The sequence below is a fragment of the Pieris rapae genome, chromosome 13 (assembly GCF_905147795.1).
Source record: "Pieris rapae chromosome 13, ilPieRapa1.1, whole genome shotgun sequence".
Lineage (NCBI taxonomy): Eukaryota > Metazoa > Arthropoda > Insecta > Lepidoptera > Pieridae > Pieris > Pieris rapae.
The window spans coordinates 10,352,203-10,373,947 of NC_059521.1; the positions used below are offsets into that span (position 1 = coordinate 10,352,203).

A 21,745-nucleotide genomic window follows, 5' to 3' on the forward strand; every position below is an offset into this window, starting at 1 on the left:
CGGTCACTTCAAAATAAGAGAAATGCGACGTCTCATTTATTCACATTTTCAGAATTAATAGCATTCAGTTTAACTTAGAAGAATTTATCGATCATGTTTATGAATACAGGTTTAGTCACTCAATGTGTAATGTATATAAAACTAGAAATATATAATTATCGCTTGTTAGAAATATTATAATGACGTATCAAGCGGTGACCGCTTTGACTTGTGATGTGCTAACTGGCTTTGCCAAGAATAGTTCAGTATCAAGTAAACATCAAATCAAACAGAAAATCGATTGAATATCCATATCTCTTTACAAATTGTGACGTCCACACTCAGGTGGAGTGATGTCATGTCTTGATAATATAAAATTAAACTGGGTCTATCAGTGCTTAGTTCCGTGTACCAATCCAGTTAAATTTATAAAACCAATACCGTCAGTATGTGTGACTTTAATATTTATTGTTGTTGTTGTTGTAACTTTGTAATATAGTTAACTAACGAATGTGCTTTCTTTTATTCAATAATGTCTAGTCTATAGTATTTCAGCAATAGTAAGTTGTGGATAAATATTTAACTCATAATCATAAGAAATCATTTCTACAATAGTTGCATCCGAAGTAGGTAATGATTAATTATGTAATTATACGGCAATTAGACTCTTTTTAGAAAAATAGTTTATATTTATAGAAATTAATGCGTCACATACAAATTACGGTAATTATATAATTTTAGAACATACTAATTCTTCGTAATCATTACATTACACAATCAATCCTTATTAAAAGCACTAAGCTCTCAGAAAAGCTACTAATAATTACCAAACACTTGATGCTCTAATAAGGTTCATAATCGTACGATTTGTACTTTCCATTTTAATGGTGACATTTTTTAAGTTATTTAAAAATGTTGCTTATCGCAAAGGCATAGAATAAAAATTTCAATGTGTTGGTTTTATGAATGACGCAGCCGTTCCTAAGAATGAGTCATCTGTCCCTCTTACTCGCGGTCGTAGATTGTAGAACACAATGCCTGCGCAAGCATTGTGCGCTACCGAAGCGCGCAAAGTTGTCATTTCAGTCTGACTGACATAAGGCGCGATAACGCATGCGTGTTTGATATAAGCCGAATATGTTTAATAACATTGCACGTAAAAGGTTTTTGTGATGACAAATACTGTCATATATATGCTACGTGTTGTATTAGTGAGTGTGTTATATTACGGATTGTTTGATGTTTTAAAAGGTGTAAAAAAATATTTTAATAACTTGACAGAGAGTTGATAATATTGGATTTTAATTTGCTGGCAGCCACCTAAGGTAAGAAGCATTTAATGGTGTAATTGATTAATATCAATCGAAACTATTAAGTATTTAAACGTGTATGATTACGCACAAATCTGGAATGATGTATGAATGTTTTTTGTAATTTTTTTTAACTAACTGTGACCATTATATTATGCTAAGTTGGTAGTTTTTGTACTGTGATTTATTCCAAGGTATACAAAAGCTTCGCAGAATTTCTCGAATTTATTTCCAAACTCGATAATGGTAAATTATAACTGAACTTCTTTAGTTACGTCTACGAAGATCCCAAAAGTTGTATAAAAAGGGCGTTTATTAAATTTTTAATTAGATTGCCATTTGTCTCTGGAAGCAACGAGACTTGTTATATTAAAGTTACCCTCAGTTTGCACAACAATGAGACATCCAAGTTTATAATTATTGTAGCTTCGAGCTCCGTAACTTTATAATATCAGGCCAAAAGACGCTTTGCCTAAACACATCTCTCTCTAATCGGAACACGTCACTTGACAAAATTAACCTAAACATTTTTAATTTAAGTTTTCTTTATCATTTCATCAATCAACTACCATCAGTTTACTCTACAGTCGTACAAACTATGTATGACTGCAAAAACGCATTGAAGTGACGTGTGATGAAGTCGCAGATAGGTACCTACTGCACTTTCGAAAGATGTGAGTGGCTTTTGAAGTGAACATATTCAAAGAAAATGCGTAATTTCAACACTATCCTCCACTTAAGTTATTGGTCGTGTGACAAGACAAGTGTCTTCCAGACAGGTCTCATTACATTACATTACATACACATGCAAATAACTATTTATGCAGATATATACATTTATAAAAATTAAATTGAAATACAGACACATATCCTATAAGTATATTAATTGTTATGTATCAAATAGATAACGAAAAACAGAATATAGTATATTGTAAGGTACTTAAATTATTTCTAGAGCTCTTAAATGCATTTATTGGATATTTAAATAGAATTGGCAATAAAGTAGAGGTGATGACAATGTTCGCTCTTAGCGTCACGAGCCTCCCATACAACACAATTTACTTTATAATCTAGTTTGATAAGACGTGTGACTTGAGACAAATTACTGCTGATTTATGCGAAGAAATTAATTTACGAGGACATAATTTAACAAATAACGTAGATACGATAACTTAAACTTCAACTATAATGTATATACCTAACTCATAAATTAATCATAACTTCTATTATTAAATCTAACTAGTTTGATATAATAATACATACTAGTTTTTTATTTATAAAATAATAATAATCCCGTTACACGACGTACAAAAATAAGTCATTATTTTAAATTAATATATATTAATTGTCAGTCAATAAATATAGAATCAACTACGCGGACCGATGTTAGTTCCGTATTTGTTTTCGCAAATGTACATTAGAATTATGTCTCAGCAGAGTCATAGGTTATCAGAGTGCTCGTTTGATAGACTTATTTATTTTAAAAAGATCCAGTACTTAATTTTCGTAATCCCAAACAGACATTGTCTATGCGAAACCTTTAAGCACAAATATCTACTAAAATGTTATTGATAGAAAAGTGGACATTGAAAAAAACCCATTCGCGTGCCATCAGACTTGAAATAAAAAAGTGTTATGGAATATTGTCACTGTTCCGATAGTAATGTTTTAGAGCCAGACATCGTGAAATAAAATTTAACGTTCAAATATAACCTGACTGTCAAGGATTACGTGCATGGATGTCACAAAACAAATGTATGACTATGTGTTGTTACAAGTTGAGTTGTCAAATGTTTTAGAAGTTAAAGTTTACACGAGTTTCGTGTTTGTTATATCCCTGAATTTAAAGTTAAGAAAAAATATTCTGAAGGTTTTAAATGGTCAGGTGCTTGGGAATATGTTTGATGAAGAGTGTTTCAATGTTTGGCAGGAGAATTACGCTCAACTCAATTTTTTCAATGCCAAAGACTAGTCACTACAAAAAAATTTCTACTAAAAAGAAAATGTCTTCCGTAGTAAAACGCTCTTGTAAAACAAAAATAACATACATCTATTAATATGACCAATTTGTGACAACGGACGCTGAAAGAAATTCTTTGTTTCCTTTGATGTTAATTTAGTTTCAAAGTGCTTTCTTAGTAACATCGTGTGTGGCGTTCGCATGTTGATATAGAATATGAATATTATCGATTGTATTACAATACTTGGTTGTTCACATTAGTCATCAACATTATAAGAATGTTTTCGAGGAGGTTTACAAAAAAATATGTATTTCTGTGGCATCACCTATGTGGTCAAATTAAGCAATTGCCAACAACATTAATTTGACCCATTTTTTTAATATATAAATAATAATAAAATAAAAAGCACGTTTTGATCTAATTCGTGCATAGATCAACGTCAAAATGTTATCTTAAAGCGCGGCCTCCGAAACGTCCACAAATGTTATCTAGTGGTCCCAGGGCAAAATGAGTCTGATTTATTTATTTTTTATGAAAATTTTGTTCCTCTAAAGTTTTGATGCTGTTATAACGAAAAACATCCATTAAACCATAATTTCATATAAGAAACCATCAACAAGCTGACATAAAATTATATGTCCTGTAGCTATCTCACACATTAACTGCCGTTGATTAGCTTTACACAATTTAGTGTTAGGACCTTACTTCTATTATTTCTTTATCAATCCAGTCTTAAGAGAAATTTAAGATATTGGAGTACATTTTGTGTCCCCGTTTCATACTTGGGATTAATTGTTATTATCCTTGTGACTACAGAATAAATATAACCGTAACTCGGAATGATCGTATTTTTCCGTGTCTACTAACCTCTTAGGAAGAGATATTGAACATAATCCCTTATAATAGTGGACTCTGAGATATGTTAAGTGGTTAATATTGGTGAGGCACACGGCCCCCACATTGCTCCCAATTACATGTAATTGTCAGCTGCATCGCGCGACAGGACACGCACCGCTAATTAAGAGTGTTCCTACGTCCTTACTATATCAAAACATCATATTAATCCAGGTATACATCAGTCTATATAAGCTAATTACATATGTATACATGTAAGCTCTATTCTCGATATAGAAATACTTGTATTTGGGAAAATAGTTCCTAATTAACAAAAAAGAAAAGGTAATATGTAGGTACATCACTTAATTTAGGCTCGGTCGTTACGCAGACTTACTACTTAATAGCGTGTGAAATTACAATTCTTTTTGTAATACGTGTAAGAATTCTGACGTTATTTTACTTACATTACGGCGTTTTCTTAGGAGAAATAACAATCATTTTTTGGAGGCACTGCCTGGCTATTGTTGAGAGGGATTTAACTATTACATCTATGGCTACATCTTGCCTACTTACGAAAATAATATTTACGTTAACATATACTCTGACTCATACATACATAGAGACAGAAGATGAAAGTGGGAATATAATAGTTTTAAAGTTGCAGTTAAAAATTCAGTCATTGTTTGGTAGTAATTATATACATATTAAAGTTTCCAAACCAAAAATAAATCAGGAAGCTAGTCAGTTATGAAATAGGATGTCAAGATCATCAATCTTTGTTAATATGTTATGATTTCCGCAGTTTTATCCTCGGAATTGGGTCGGAACAGGTAACCGCACTGTAACGGAAACTGTTTTATGTATATGTAACCGATATACAGTCGTCTCTCACATATGTAAGAGGAATACATATTTGGAGGAATAGATGGTTAAAGTCGAAATTGTAGCACAAAGGGCAAGGTGCATTATTTAATAAGTTAGTAAAGAATTAAAATAAAAAATGCACATTCTGCTGCCTTCGCTGATAAAATTACTTTAACTTCTTTATTTCGACTACGTCTATTTTAAAATAATCCAAATTAAACACAATATACTTGCTACGGTAATTTGTATTAAAACCCGGTTTAATGAATATTCATAAAGAATAGACCGTAAAGTAATAAATACACAAGATTATTGAAGTAGAAAGCAAGAAAACAGAAATACGTACGTTTATAATAACATCAAGTGGGCAGCGGTGCGGTAAATCTGAAAAACGATTAGCATTCGTCCAATAATGACGCTTATCAGAGCGAGAATTGAATAGCCAATAAATTGAAAGACCATTGAACATTCAAGATGAAAACTCTCGGTGAATACACAATTTAATGTGGCCATGTACATCGGTTGTGTATATTTTGAACCTCCGCCGATCGCTTCAGTCCTTGAATAATGTGGCTATTACCTCATAAAAGCCATTCAAATTTAAATTAAAGAAAAATGTTTTGTGTAAAATTTCGTTTCAATTTTCATGATAAATCTCAACAATTGCATTAAATGCCTCTTGTCTTATGCAAACGATTGATACCTTAAGTATTTTTTTAATTTTGCAGACTTCAAAATATGGCTCAAGGCAACAAGACTGGCCAATATTCACTGGCTCGCTAGTTGACCATCATTTTTTTGGGCCATTTAAAAAATACTTGTATAGTAATCTAGTCTCAAAAATCAGTCTAATTGCACAAAGTGTGACTTAACAGATAATTCAGGCTTCTGGTCGACTCTTTAAGAAGCATTAACTCCCCATCTTATCGTGTAGCGGAGACACCTCGATCATATAAATATAGGTTAATCGAAGGCGGCGTTGAAAAAACCTTTCCTTGATCTATCGCACCCCGAGGGATTAAAGTAAACCCTTTGTGGTAGGATGTTGACAATTTCGATGGCCCTACTTTGTGAATATTATTCTTGAATTGAGCCTATCTTAAATATAACAGCAACTTTTGGTTGTTTTACAATGAACCTAAGTTCGTTAAGTTAAGAAATGTAGAAAGGTAATATTTTTTATGAACTATTACTTATTATATAATATACATGTATAAATGGGACCACAATAACCACCATATCGAAATACAAAAGTAAAAAAGTAAACACTACGAACAGAGTCGTATATAAGTAATCAAAACTAGTTAACTAATAATAGCGGTTCAAATCCACAGAGCGTATCAAATTTAAAGAATTAGATTTTACAATCAACTTGATTGGACTCATGGTTTCTACAGCTTCTAGTGCAAAGAACTCTGCGCGTTGCCAAAGTACCCCATGAGAAGTCGGACGGTGGGGTTTGGAAATTATCCAGCTCAATTTCAACTAACCTAAAGTTAGCCACAGCCAATTCTAAATGATAAAACTGCTGAGACAATTACTATTTAAATGGATAGAAAATTTAATAAAAATGCTGCACTTTATTTTTTTAGCTTTGTTTATTTGGATCTAGTGAGAAGTTTAGGAGTTTTTGCCGTATGTTGATGTATTTAGGTAAAAATGCACAGGTGATGAATAATAAGTGAAGCAGATCTTGACGCGTGATTCATTGATGATTTCTTAAGATGCGCATTAGTCACGTTTGTACATTTCATAGATAATATTACTACCGTTAGACCTTAGACGCTTACGATATACTTGAAGACAAGGAATATGTAAAGTATAGCATAGGTATATATATATATATATATCGCACAGGCAGAAGCGACTATGTTATACAAAAATGCAACAGCTATATCACCTATTTTGTGATTTCAATTTAAATGAATAAAATAGCCTGAAACAGCATTAGTTATGCATTGAAATAGAAATGGGAGATAAAAATCTCATCTTTGTTTAAAAATAAAAGAGAAGAAAAACAGAGCTTACTAGTTTTTTTCTACTTTAAAGTAAATTATGTAGTTTAGAAGCATACGAGATTCTATTCATTTGTTGTAATTTAAAAAGTAGACACAGAGTATTCGTTCAAGGCATTCACTTTATCGCACACGATCCTCAAGTTCTTTGTACTTGTACTACTTAAAACCATGAGTAATCTGAGGAAGTTTTTGCTAATTTTTATGCAAAGGCCGACCAGAATGAGTCATTGCAAATGTCTTGTGGCAAAATGTGTCACGATATCGATAGATAGTGTTTAGACGCATTTTTGATTCAAACAAATGGAATTTAATTCTAATCAATCTATTGCTACAATTTAATTTATATAAAGTTAGCCGTAAGATGGCTTCTACACAAAAATAGGTTGACGAAACTAAATTACAAAATCAATTTACACTCGTTACGTGCCTTTGCGAGTATTACGATCCTTAATTAAAATATTGCTATTTTCATTTCACGCCCTTCAACTTCCTGCACTGCGTCACTTAATACGACACGAACAGGTCGTAAGTAAAAGTAATTTGTACATATTTGATATAATTATTACCTTTTGTCCTGGATCTCTGCTGTTTTTGGTAAATTTGGCTTGTATTCATTCGTTATGTAAATTGTAATGTCTCGTAATGTAAATTTATTAAATTCCTGCTCGAATTCCTTTTTCTTTATCAAACAATATTTTTGAGAGTTTTATAGTCCTAATTTAAAAATAGGCCATTACGAGAAAATGAATAGTGAGCGGTCGAATAGAGAGACAATAAAACGCATTTCACCATGACATCGTTGGAGTTTTATGGGTACGTTGGTACAGTGACTCCACTGCACTGCTTTTATATTTATTTTATATTCTCTCATGCCTCGGTCGATAGCATTACGTTTATTGTTTCCGTTGGTTCACGGAAATTCCGTTTGAATAATGCAAAATCAAGTATTCACCAAATGAACGATATACGAGAATGACTCTTTCATTCATGTCACGGTACACTAGACGTTTTAATGAAATTAATTCTATTAACCACGCCGGGCGGTTATCTTTTTTACGAAATTTAAATTTTCGTAACACGGAAATGCAACGCCACGGCACTTAATAACTCGCAGAAGACTAATCACTTACCTACCCCGAAGAAAATAACGACCGAAGAAATTCAAGCAGAATAATGTCCCACTTACTCTATTTTAGGTAATTTTCGAAGATTAAAGTAATGTTGCCCGGGGAGACAATTGAGATTTTTACTTCAATTTGTACAAAATGGAATCCAACTTAACCTTTACTGTTAACTATAGGAAACATGCATCCCTTGCGCCACACGATGTTTTAAAATGCTTATGACTGTTTTTATTTTAATGTCGCCTTCCGATTGATAATATACATATTGGGCACATATCTACAACTACGTTTGTCGTTATCTTTTCATGTTTTATGAATAAACCGGGCGTGGCGTCCGTCGAAGGTGATCGAAACTTAGTTGCAATCTATTTTACTACTCTGATATTTTACACACCATAAAAAAAGGTTTCAACGGCGATATTTACAGAATCCTTTGTTGATAGAATTGCCGAATAAAATAGATTCTAATTTAAGTGTCGTATGAAACCTTTATATGTTCGTAAATTGCCAAAATTATAAGTACAACACGAAATCTCTAAAAACCTTGAAATAGACATAGTTACTATAGCTTTATAAGTAAAGTTCTCTCATATATATGAGGAATCTGTATCTGAGTATTACAATTATTATTTATATTTCCAAAAGCACAATATGATAGATATTGAAACTGTATTGTTTCGTGGGCGTTTCCTCCATTTAGACAATGCTTTATCCACTTGGCCTTTGTCGTGCTAAATTGGTTAATTGTCCATGCATTAGGTATGCCAAGAAGATGGTCGCTTGTAAAGGAAATTATTCATTTCTTACATACGCGAGTATTTCCTAAATAACAGTTGCAGAAATTAGTCATATTACTAATAATGAAAGATCTTACTCTTATATATTTCTATATATATAGTGTTATTGATAAACTTAATGGATATGTCTAAAAATATGTTGATGTGTATTTAAATCATGAAATTAACTGAACATCAACAAATGAATCTGTAATACTAATAAAATATTTATTTAATTATTAATTAACAACTACCCTAACAGGTAATAATCGTAGCGACAGTTGTGTAACTCAGTTTGAAACAGTCGACTGATACAGAATTTATATACATACATACATAGAACATTTAATGTCGCTTTCGCGAATTCAGATAAAAATTTCTATTGTGTCGGAGACAGTATAAAGCACGCGCAACGCATTTGTTAAGGGAAGGGGGGCTGGTGTCATAAATTCGTTCTGGTCGCACATGTGCAGCACGACCAATGTTTTGTTCTAATTATATATTAAAGCACTCAGAGGTCCGACTTTTAAATGTGTCACTTATTTTCTTGTAACAAGCACTTTTAATTTTAAATAATGTCATTCATATAATATAATAAACGCTCTTGACAACCTTTATTGAGTTCGTAAAGGCTTTTACGCATTTTCTCAATTCGTTTCCACCTCGCCCCACTTTTAAAAAGGTTTCATCCCACAGCTGAAACAATATTAAATGACGGAAAAATATTGAACATAAATACGTAATTCAAGTATATCGCCCTATATTACAGGGTTTCCTTTTGTTTACGACAACAAAGGCACTTTGTTTGTTATAAACCGGATTTTCAAAGAATAATTACAACAACACTACTGTTATTATAGGCTCGTTTAACGGTCTAACGCAAGATCTCACAAAAAAAACCCTAAAAACGTTTAAATTAACGAACAACAACTTCTATCCGTACTATATCGACAAATAATCGCTTTTTTATGTATAATATACAATTTCATTATTATTATTATTGTACACCGCAAAGAAGACACACAATCCTTATCGAGTGCTTGAATATTGACTTAGTTACGACGTTAATTTTATTATTGAACTGGAATGAATAGGGAACATCAAATATCCTCGTAATACACAATATTCTCATTTTACAGTTTTTGAAAAAGTTTCAAAGAGAAAAGCGTGTAAGTAAAATCGCATAATGTAAAGATCTTTTGACATTATTTAGCAAGTAAGGCCGCAAACGAGGTCTACAGATAGTTATTTAAACCGAGGCTTACACTCGTCATCACTTAACGAGCTTAATTGAGACTTACGATTGCTACTTACAAGGTCCAATTAGAACGTTTTAGTCTTCATATTATTGTATCATTTAAAACATATTGTTGGTACCTCTGAAACCTATATTGGAAATACAGTAAGATTCATGAAACTAATTATGCCGTATATTGGAGCGCAAACAGAATATGTACTTTATTCGTTTACTTTATTATTAGTTTGAGCGATGGTGGTACAATAAATTAGAAGCAAGACGGAACTGACGGAACAGTTGGTCTAGATCCCATTTTAGAAAAAAGTTTTGTTTACTAAATGCTGGCTTTATATAATTTTTTCGACATTATCGTACTGACAGAAAACAAAAGTTAGTGAATAAATAAATATACATTCAGCTTCATCATCCTAGATATTACAATAATGTAACCAGACGCATTCTAAACAGAGATTATCCTTTTCCTGCAGCAGCTGAGCAAACCCAGGCCATAATAAGTCAGTGTGTCACAGCTATTAGTTATCCATGTTTTGGCTTGTTGGCATCGCCAGACAGGTCGGCAATGCCAACTGGGTCACCACCCCCAAATCTACGCTGACGACTTTTTACTTTATCTTCACGCATCGTGGTTTAATAAGCTGCAGAATAGAATTATGATACTCTGCGGTATGGCTTATATAATATATTATAAGGCTGCGAAGCCTAAGGTTTAAATTAATTCTTAATCAAACTTCGAAAATGGAAATCCATAAAGCTTTTATTTTATCTGATTTGATCAAGTTATCGTGTTAATAAAGCTTTCGTTATATTCAGGATTAGCGATAAATAACTTGCTATTATTTAGTACGAAATAAATGAGTCTAGACTTTTTAATAGATCCGGACTTTTAGGACAGACTTTGGTAATCTTAACGATTAATACTCGTCGGAACATCGCTCTATTTCTATTTTTTATGGGTTTATCATGAAATAAAATTTGGAAGACACATCGCCTTCTTCTTTCTTACAATTTAATTAATAGTTCTTTATTGTTGGAGAACCTTAATGCCGAGGACTATGTGCTGTAAGGACGGGATTAAATAAGAACGATGTTCACAGTTCGAAGATACATTTAATACTCCCAGCTCTAATACAATGCATGTGAATTTATACTAATATAATTATTAATATGGATATAAGGCATAGGTACGCCACAGTGCATTTGAAGAAACAAAAATATCTCTATCTCTGAAATTGCAAATATCTAAAGGTTATTTGAAAATATTGCAATAGCTTAGGCATTTTATTTTCTTTTTGGATAAATTCAAAGCCTTAACGTCGTAACGAGTAGCAAAAATGGTACTATTTATAAGGATTTCTTGTGACGTAAACCAATCTTACTTTAGGCCCGAGTAACTCTTCGTAATAGAAACTACTGGTAAGCCTACAATTTGTCAATTCTCACAGAAGTTGAATTTTATACAATAAAGTGAAGTTTAAAATTAAAATAATTTATATATCAACTCTTATATTCCATACATATGACGGATCATTCGATTTCTGAAAAAAAATAATCCTTGGTTTTTTAATACTTTACTAATTTAATTTGATATACATTTTTCGTTATAGATGTAATTGTTTAAAGCCTAAATTTGAACTCGAATAGCGAAATATGTTTAGGCCGCATTTAGTTTAAAAATACTCAATCGCAGTATGAGTCTATACTCTATAGTATACGTTACGTTATCCTTGACACGATCGTGGTGGGTCAGCCAAAATAACAGAACTAGGAAGTGAATGGTGAAATCGAGCCAACTCCTAACGAAAAATAGGTCACGATTGGAAAATACATATAAAACATGGCACTGCACTTAAATCATTTTACAACGCCCTTAAGTAATATAATTTAATTAATCTCTGTTATACAAAGGACGTAGAGAGGAAGATTCATATCATAAGATCATCGTTTCCTTTTCAACGTTGTATCAACGAGTTATAAAGTATTTTGATATTTGTTTTATTTCCGGTTTGTTTGTTACGTAAAATCTAATGAAACTAAGAAATCTGTTATACATTTATAAAAAATGGCTCATTACAGTCGGCTTGATAACATAGGATATAATAGGGATAACGTAAATGCAGTCTCTTCCTCTATTATTATGATTAAAAAACTTTTTTATGCCGTCAAACCGAACCATCAAGAGATAAAGACAAAGGCGATCGGCAAAGTTTTCGCCAACAAATGCCGCAGAAGAATGCGTTTGGGCCAGTCATGCTCCTGTAAATTGTAATCACCGGCCTATTTATTGAACATGTTAATTCTATTATGTACACGCCACATAGAGCTCGTTCGGAAATGCCACTATTGTGATAATCTATATTGATGGATACCAAATGGAACACACAGATATTGAAAACCTAACCTATAGGTATATATGTAATAATCTAGGACTGCTTTGAAGTAAAAATAAATATTAGAACTGCCATTAATCTCATTTATTGTCCGATAGAATTATCCCTGAAAGGGTTAAAATACGACCTCCTATTTCGGGTATTCGACAGAACTAATATTTGTGTTTACCATAGAGCACGACTTGGCGGAAGTAAATTGTACACGACCATTGCCTGAGCCATAGTGCCAGATAAATACTTTACTTCATTATCACACCTGTGTTTTACAATTTTTATTACACATGCATCTGTAACAACTACTGTGAATTAATCCTATCTGAAAATTGTAAAACACAGATGGGATAATTAATTAACACGTACATATCTACGCCTATTATCTTCATGTATCTTAGGTACCTTCCCGATAGCTAACATTTTATAAACAATATTATGTTTGGTGCAGATCGACAGTATGGCGGATGATTGGAATGTCACCGAAGACTTAGCATCCAACGTTATACCTAGCGAATTATCCAAGTGAGTGATTTTGTCTAAAATTAAATGTCTCTATTTAGGATTCCATACAACAACACAACCTTAAAATGAAAGAAAAGTATTATGAATCTGAATAGTGGTCGGTCGGTACTTCTTTAGCCTTTGTAAGGACGTAAGAAGAGCAGGCATCAACCCCTCACTATAAATAATTATTGTATTTATTAAAAGGCGCGTAAAACTCATTATGCTAAATCAAACGGCTCTTAAATGCATATAAATGAATGCGTATGTATTGAACTTTTCTCAATTATTTAAACCGTATGAATAAAGCAAAGGAAATGTCTTATTCAAACTGAACTGCGAACACAAAACACTTTTGTGGTGTTGCTCTCAAAGGAAATCCTTCACTTTTGTTTCAAACGCATTCAAGTTACGAATGATTTTAAGCATAAGTACTGATCCACCGCCACTCAAATCTCTCTCTATTACTTATATAATAGTGTATTAGCATCGTAAGATCTGTTATGTTATTAATATTATCAGAGGAGGTAATGAAATACTTACGTGAGTCATCTAGAGAAACATGCATATACAATGACAACGTATTTAAGTAATGACTAAAAGTACTTTATAATGTTCCAGATTCTCCCCAGGTCTTCTCACCTTCGCAGCTGTGGTAACAGGCTTCATATTGCTGGTGGGTCTTTTTGGAAACTTACTAACCGTGGTCGCTCTCCTTAAATGTCCTAAAGTGAGGAACGTCGCAGCTGCTTTTATTATTAGGTGAGTCCAAATTATATTAATTACGACATAATATATTTGTTTATTGTTATTATTATTATTAATTTTGTACTCAGCCATAATCAGTTCCTTTACATTATAAACATAATGAAAAGTCTTCTCACTTTATGAAGTTGTCACATCACACTGGCAGAAATGGGTCAAACATGACGAGTTGTAATTAAACATTTTTGAAGGGTGTGTAAGCGTTTGTGGGGCGTTTATTGTGAACGCGGGATAACTTTTGTCAAAGGCAAAAAATTTAGTTTGAAACTGATATAAATTACTTTAATTTAAGGTTTAATTTCAGATATTAGATGTTACGAATATTTTTCTGTGTTAATCTTTAAATATTTTTCGACATCATAGAGGTTGTTAAGTAATAAGATACGTATTCCTTTCAGCCTATGCATCGCAGACTTCCTGTTCTGCGCCATGGTGCTGCCCTTTGCCATTTCCGGTTTCTGGACGCGCACGTGGTCCCACGGAGGCGCTCTTTGCAAACTGGTGCCCTTTCTGCGCTACGGGAACGTCGGGGTCTCCCTTCTCAGTATAGCACTCATTACCCTGAATAGGTGAGTCATCATTTTATTACTTATGAAATTGTCGTTTTGTATGGGAGGAATAAAAAGTAGATTTGTTTAAAACATAATATTTATTTAATCACATAAATATTATGTTTCTAATCATTTAATTAATCAAAGTAGTGCAAGTTACAAGATTAAAAAAAAACAAATGCACCATTAAGTAGCTGTGGAAAATTGAATTTGGAATTTTTAACCAAAGGAGATGTTGGAGATCAAAGTGGCCAGTTCAACGCCAATTGCATAATCATGTAAAAGACCTCATATTAAACCAAACCCTACATCTACAAAAAAATTATACTCAAAAACAACTAGGAATACTATTTTTAATAACGTCTCTATTTAATAAAAGCGAATTCTATTTAATTTTTAACGTCTTAATTTATTTATTTATTTCCAGTAAATTTTTCTATCTTATCTGTTACTTAGTTGTAACTGTTAAGATAGGGAAATTTACTGGAAATAAATAAATAAATAAAAAATAAAAATAAATCATTACTCTTATATGTAAATAAAACGAAATTCTTACAACTGTCATAGACTAGCAATGTACTATTCACTGACTTAGTGTGAATACAGCCTTTCGTGAGGTGAATAATGTTGCTCTTACGACTTACAAGTATGTCAAGAGCGCTGACAGGTCATTTTTAAATTATTGTGGCATCGCATTGTCTCAATATCTATATATTCATTTTATAAATAAAGCTTCGAAATCCCTTTTTTCATAGAACAGGGGCATACGGGCAGGAGGCTCACCTAATGCAATAAATAAAAAATGCAAAATGAAAAAATATGTCGTGTTGTTTAAGATATCTAAATCATTTGACTAAGAATTCAAAGTCTCGAAAAACACACGTCAGTCGTCACATCATAAAAAGCGGGCATAATTTGTCTTTTAACATTAGAGGTTTATAAAGAAGAGGTCACATAATATTGTAGGTAAGGTGTAATATGTAAAGTGCTATGAAAAACCTCGTTATACTTTCAAAAATATAATTTTGTCCATCGATTCTCGACAGAGGTAGGTATTCGCCTTTCATCTAAAATGATATAAAACAGTTTACAAACTACGCTCCGTCTACAAACCTTTGACAAACAAACAACTTTACAAAATTCCGCTGCAATTTTAGACCCGGGGAATAATTATAATACATCAGAAAAAGAAAAGTATTGATGTATATAGAATGTATTCCGTACCCTTTCGTACGGAAACATTATTCTATTAAATCGATTCAATTAAGATTTATATAATATATTACATCCCTTAGCATCCCACATTTATGAAACTAAACAGTAAATACATTTTATATAGCTTATTCGTTAAACAACTTATGTCAGGTACTTACTAACGAAGTATTCTAGTAAAGGGACTGGCAATCTGGCGCGAATTGTTTATTGGTCAAAATAAGTCATGACATTTGGTGGTTTTTTCAGATATATAATGATAGCGCATCACAGCTGGTATTCCCGCGTGTATCGAAAGCATAATATTGCCCTCATGATAGTTTTTTCCTGGATGTTCTCCTACGGGATGCAGATTCCCACCCTCCTCGGAGTTTGGGGTGAGTCTACCGCTATTGGTATGCGAGAGCCACGTGTCTTATAAAAGTGAGCCTGAGTGAGTGAGTGAGTGAGTGAGATTTAAAACTCGTATGGCGAGGTGGAAACTTCGTAGACCGATAACGAACGATTAGCCAAAAGCCTATCACGTTTCACTAATTACTTTTAACCCTCGAAGCCTCGGGGAGACATTTACATTTCGACGATTCGCAATTTATTCCGATTCTCATGTGGCGCCCGAGCTGACGCAGGGTTCAAAACTTTTATTAACTTCTAATTACCTTAAGTTGTAATACAAGTTGAATGACTCAACGAAACTAAAAGTTGTGATTTGTCGGCCATCGTGAGTTCACCTATTCGGACAAGAGGCCGGAGCTTAAGCCCAAAACTCTCTGTCCCACGAGGTTATGCCTTCAAATCGTTACCTTCTTTAGGTCAGTTCGACTACGATGCGGAGCTGGGCACCTGCTCCATAGTGGCCGACCAAAGGGGCAGGTCGTCGAAGACCGCTCTCTTCGTCATCGCCTTCATCGTTCCCGCTCTCCTCATCTTCATCTGTTACGCGAGGATATTTTGGGTGGTTCATAGGTGAATATCGAATTATTTTCATCTGGTTCAGACCGAGAAATGTATAGTGATGGAGGCTCGAATATTAATAATAAAAAAAATAGAATTTTATAGATGTCAGACACCTTATCTTTATGGGACCGAAATAAATAGCCGTTGAGGTTTTCATGCTTTATTTCATTTTACGGCCTCATAAAATCGCTGAGCTATTTTATCTAGAACGTTGGGGTATTGAGTCCTTTGTCACTATTTAAACTGACAGAAAAAGTAAACTTTTCCGTAGCAAGAAAGTGCAAAAGATAAGAAAAGAAAAGACAGAGTATTTCACAAAAACAGTTAAAAGTATTCTTGCCTGTGTTTTTTTTTGCGTGCAAGCAACAGTGACGCAAATAAACTTTCTCCTTCTTCAGCTCCGAACAGCGTATGCGGGAGCACCATAGATCGCAGACCATCCAAGGTACGCTGAACAACGGTGGCGACATCAAACGATCTACCATAAAAGACTCTCGAGAAACCAAAGCCAGAAGGAACGAATGGAGGATTACGAAAATGGTTCTCGCCATTTTCTTGTCTTTCCTCGTGTGCTACCTGCCCATCACCATCGCGAAGGTGGCCGACAGCCACGTCCACTACCCCGGTAAGTACCGGCTCTGATGCCTCCTCGTCTGCCGAGAGCACGTCGAACGTTCGCTAAACCGACTTCCTGACACAGTGTTTCACGTGGCCGGCTACCTGCTGCTGTACGCCAGCGCCTGCGTGAACCCCATCATCTACGTCATCATGAACGCGCAGTACCGGGCAGCGTACGCGGCCGCCCTCTGCTGCCCCCGAGGCCACGGTCGCCTCGCCAGCGGTGCGTATCCCTCTCCGCCCCCCGCATCTTCGCCGGGGGACACCTCCCACCTGCGCACCTGACCTCCGACGCCCGACTCGTAACTGGTGGCCGATTCTTTTTAGAGAAATGGAACGAGCGTCACGGCTACAGCTTCAGCAACACGCGCACGGCGCTCAGTCAGGTGTCGCTGGGGGACTCCAGGGCGGAGCCTCGAGGCAACTCCGCTCGGACGGGCTAGACGTTCGCCAGGTCGCGTCCCTGGGCGGCCGAGGCGACCCCACCGATCTGTCCGCCCTTCCCGATTTTTCTCCGCGACTCCGAAAGGACCGAATCGGACTCTCATGACGGCTCGTCGGCCGAAAAGACGAAGACCGAGTTTCCGCGGATCCGTCCTTCGCGGCGACGAGCAGCTCGCCCTTCTGGTGAGTGTTTGGGCGCAGCTTTCGCATTGGCCATTCCAATAATATTATATAATTATATACCTGCACATTCCAATGTGACATATACTGAGATTTATATTAGCCAAAGAGTAGATTTATCATTTTGTATGTGTGTGCGTAATGGGTGGTAAATGTAAACCCTATTTGTTAATCGTGTGATAATAATAACTTTTTAATTATGTTTAATTCTTCTCCAGGCTGTATATTGTTCATATTTTTCACGCTTATTCAAGTTGTTAGTCGATCGTGTGTAGATAGAGTAGAATTAAGAAAAATTACCTACCTATAATATTTAAATACTATTTAATTTATTTTAGTGTCTATTTTCGTTCAAGTGTAATTGTGCTGTAGATACTTTGCCATAATATTACGACGTGACCTATATAATATACATGACATAAAGTTTATATCGGCGCTTCAGGCAATTTGAATCATTGTTCAATTATTATTAGATAAATTAAAAATGTTATTATGACTCTCTATGGTTGTTTATTAAATAAACTTAGACTACTTTTGGCTGTTTTTCATTAACCTCTCCCGTAAGAATGAGAACAGCAACTAACCTTAGTGCTGCAGAATACAGCACTTAAACCTTGCTCGGTGTCTTCAGTAGTGAGCGCCCGGCGAAACGACTAGTTCAGGTTGAAAACTTAACTAAGAGAAAGACGGATCATCTTGCTTACGAATAAATAAATACAGAATCCCTGAAAATAATGGAAACTGAGGTTTGACTGTGGTCATTCAGCGGGTGACCCTGATGTATATCATACGCAGAGATAGGCAGAGGCAATTGTGTCCATGTGGGAAGCTCTAGCGGTAAGTATGGATAGCCTTCGATAGATGTCTATCGAAGCGCTTCTCTCGAAGCTTCCAGCCTATAGGCTACCAGAAAAAGTATGCAACTGAATTTCCAGCTATCTCACTGATCGAAACATTGAGATCGTGAGACCCTGTTTATTCTGCATATAAATTATATGTTTGAACTTAGCAACATTAAGCGACTTTTACTTTTCCGGTAAAATATTCTCCGAAGCATTTTGTGCAATTATACTAAATTCTGGTGGTGTTAATTCAAGTAATTTTATTTATTTATTTATTAACACTTTGTTGCATTACATAAAAGGAAAATATTAAACATAATTTAATGACAAGCAACTGGCGGCCTTATCGCTTTAGAGCGATTTCTTCCAGACAACCACTGTTAGTAAAGGAAAAAAACCACTATGAGTATATTAGATAAGGTAGGCAAGAAGTGCAAAAATAAAAAAGGGAAAAAAACATACTTAACAGAAACAAAAAGGAATAAAAATAAACTAAACTGATACAAGTTACATAAAACAAAACAAAAAGTAAACAGTGCACATGAATCATGACAATCTAATTCAAGATCGGTCTCACGTCAGTTAGTAGTTAGTGATATGACGTGGACAGGTAATGTTTATAAAGCAGAAATTTAAAGGAAGATAGAGTCCCTCTCTATCTTCCTTTAAAGCGAATAGTGACGGGAAGTGAATTCCATAGCCGAACTGCTGAAACCTTAAAGGAATCGCCAAGAAAAGAGGAGTTATGAGATGGGATTTCAAGGGTATAGTTTTCGGAAGAGCGTAAACTATAGTTATGTGAACCCAAAAATTTGAAATCATTTTTGAGATAAGAAGGAGTTTTAGGATTGAACAGGATGGAATATAGGAGATGGAGAATATGAGCATCACGTCGCTGTCGAATGGGTAACCAACCTAGCCGCTTACGGAACGCAGAGATATGATCATACTTTCTTAGACCGAAAATAAATCGGATACAGAAGTTTTGGAGACGATCCAGTTTGTTTAGCAATTCCTCGCTCATATCGGAGAAGCAAGAATCGGCGTAGTCCAGTAAAGGCAGGAGGAGAGATTGTGCCAGTGAGGTTTTAGTACTAAAGGGAAGGAAATTACTGAGACGTCGGAGGATACTAGAGGCACCATACAATTTGCGGCTAACTTCTTTGACATGCTGCTCCCAGGATAAGTTTTGATCAAATAAGACCCCCAAATTTTTAACTGCACGGCTTATATTTAAAGTTACGCCGTTGATATGTATAGGTGGTACAGTGGCCCAATCAATTCTCGTCGTGAAATAGGGGCTGCCAATGATTATGACTTTACTCTTGTTGGGATTGAATAGAAGACCAAAATTTTTGCTCCAGTCAACTATCTTTGCCAGCTCATAGTTTGTGGAATGTATGGCCTGCGGGAGATCATCGAGACTTGATTGAACGTAGATTTGGAGATCGTCAGCGTATAAATGAAAATTAGTTGAAAGAAGGGACGTTAAAGAGTTAATATAAATAGCGAAAAGAAGAGGAGAAAGTACGCCACCTTGCGGTGCGCCAGATTCAATGAAACTCCATTGAGATACGCAATCGCTTGTCTTAATGCACTGGCGGCGCCCATTAAGATAGTTAGAGAACCAGTTAACAGCATGTGAAGAAATATTTATAGACCTAAGCAACTCCATTAAAATTTCAAAATTAATAGTATTAAAAGCGTTGCTGAAATCTAGTAGTGTGAGAATTGTGAGTTGTTTGTGGTCCATGCCTTCGCGAATGTCATCGGCTACCCTGACCAGAGCAGTAGTCGTGCTATGTCCAGATCGAAACCCGGACTGAAGTGGACTCAGTATGGAATTTTTGTTAAGGAAATCATTTAATTGATCATGTATAAGGCGTTCAAGTACCTTGGATAGAAAAGGCAGAATTGAGATGGGTCGAAAATCAGAAAAAGTACTAGGATTAGCCTTTTTGGGGATAGGGATGATAAGTCCATCCTTCCAGCAAGAAGGAAATTCACCTGTAGAAATGGAAAAATTAAAAATATGTGTGATTACAGGAAGTATAAGAGAGAGAATAGGTATGATCATAGCGCGACCAATCAGGTCAGAACCAACAGCATTGGAATGAATAGACGAAATACCAGATTCAACGTTCTGGCAAGAAAATTCAGCGAATGAGAAAGATGGAAAGGGACGAGGGAGAGATGATATATTCTCAAGTGTTAAATCCAGATCGATATTACTTAGAGTAGAATGAGAGGTAAAATGGGCGTTAAGGCTGTTTACTTCGATATCGGGAGATATGGAAGCACGTGGCGGCTTACCAACACCCAGAGATTTTAAAAATTTCCATGTTTTTGAGGGATCCCCACTTTACACTGAGTCGTGAATGTGTCTTCTCTGCGCATCCCGACAACGCGTGTTGCAACGGTTGCGCAAGGATTTGTAAAATACACGATCCTTGTCCGTTTTGGCTTTTCTCATCTTGGCTTTAGCCCGGTTTTTTTGTTTAATCAAAGTTTTGATTTCATCATTGAGCCAAGGAGCAGGTAATGAGGATGCTTGAGTTTAACTGGCCTCAAAGGGGCATGAATATCGAAAAGATTAGTAATGGAGGAATTTAGTAGATCAACTTTACCATTGAGGGTGGGACACTCGTAAATCGTGCTAAAGTCGATTTTAGCTGCATCAGTAAGCAGACGCTCGGAGTCGATCGCAGCAAAATTACGCCTAAGAACTACGGTGGGTTTTAGTTTGGGAGGTTTAAGATTGAGGGACAAATAAAGGAGATCGTGATGAGATTTTATATCGAACGTCGAAACTTCTCATGTTTTGTAATAAACAACTCAACTCGCAAGAAAATTTTTGGAAAATGGCGCCAACCGTAAAATAATATGAGCATAGATTTTTCTTTCTTTTCTTCACCCTGGGTAGGCAAAGGGAACTACGTCCATACTGTCAAGTCTTCAGTAGAATATTTTTATTGATATGAAGTGAAAAGAAACCAAACCTAATTTATTGTATCCAAGAGCGTACCAATTCTTAAAAGGCCGGCAACGCACTCGCGAGCCCTCTGGCATTGAGGGTGTCCATGGGCGGCGGTATCACTTAACATCAGGTGAGCCTCCTGCCCGTTTGCCCCCTGTTCTATAAAAAAAAAAATCAAAAAATATGATATTGA

The 21,745-nt window shown here is 35.0% G+C and overlaps 1 protein-coding gene across 1 annotated transcript; it reads left to right on the forward strand.

The window, feature by feature from the left end:
- The first annotated feature begins 1,028 nt into the window (after positions 1–1,028).
- LOC110998326 (G-protein coupled receptor moody) lies at positions 1,029–18,266 on the forward strand. The gene is made up of 9 exons (XM_022266890.2): positions 1,029–1,304; positions 12,957–13,030; positions 13,631–13,771; positions 14,173–14,343; positions 15,787–15,914; positions 16,347–16,500; positions 16,890–17,116; positions 17,192–17,332; positions 17,437–18,266. The coding sequence occupies exons 2-9, from the start codon at positions 12,966–12,968 to the stop codon at positions 17,550–17,552; spliced, it is 1,143 nt and encodes a 380-aa protein (XP_022122582.2). The 5' UTR covers positions 1,029–1,304; positions 12,957–12,965; the 3' UTR covers positions 17,553–18,266.
- Positions 18,267–21,745: the final 3,479 nt, after the last annotated feature.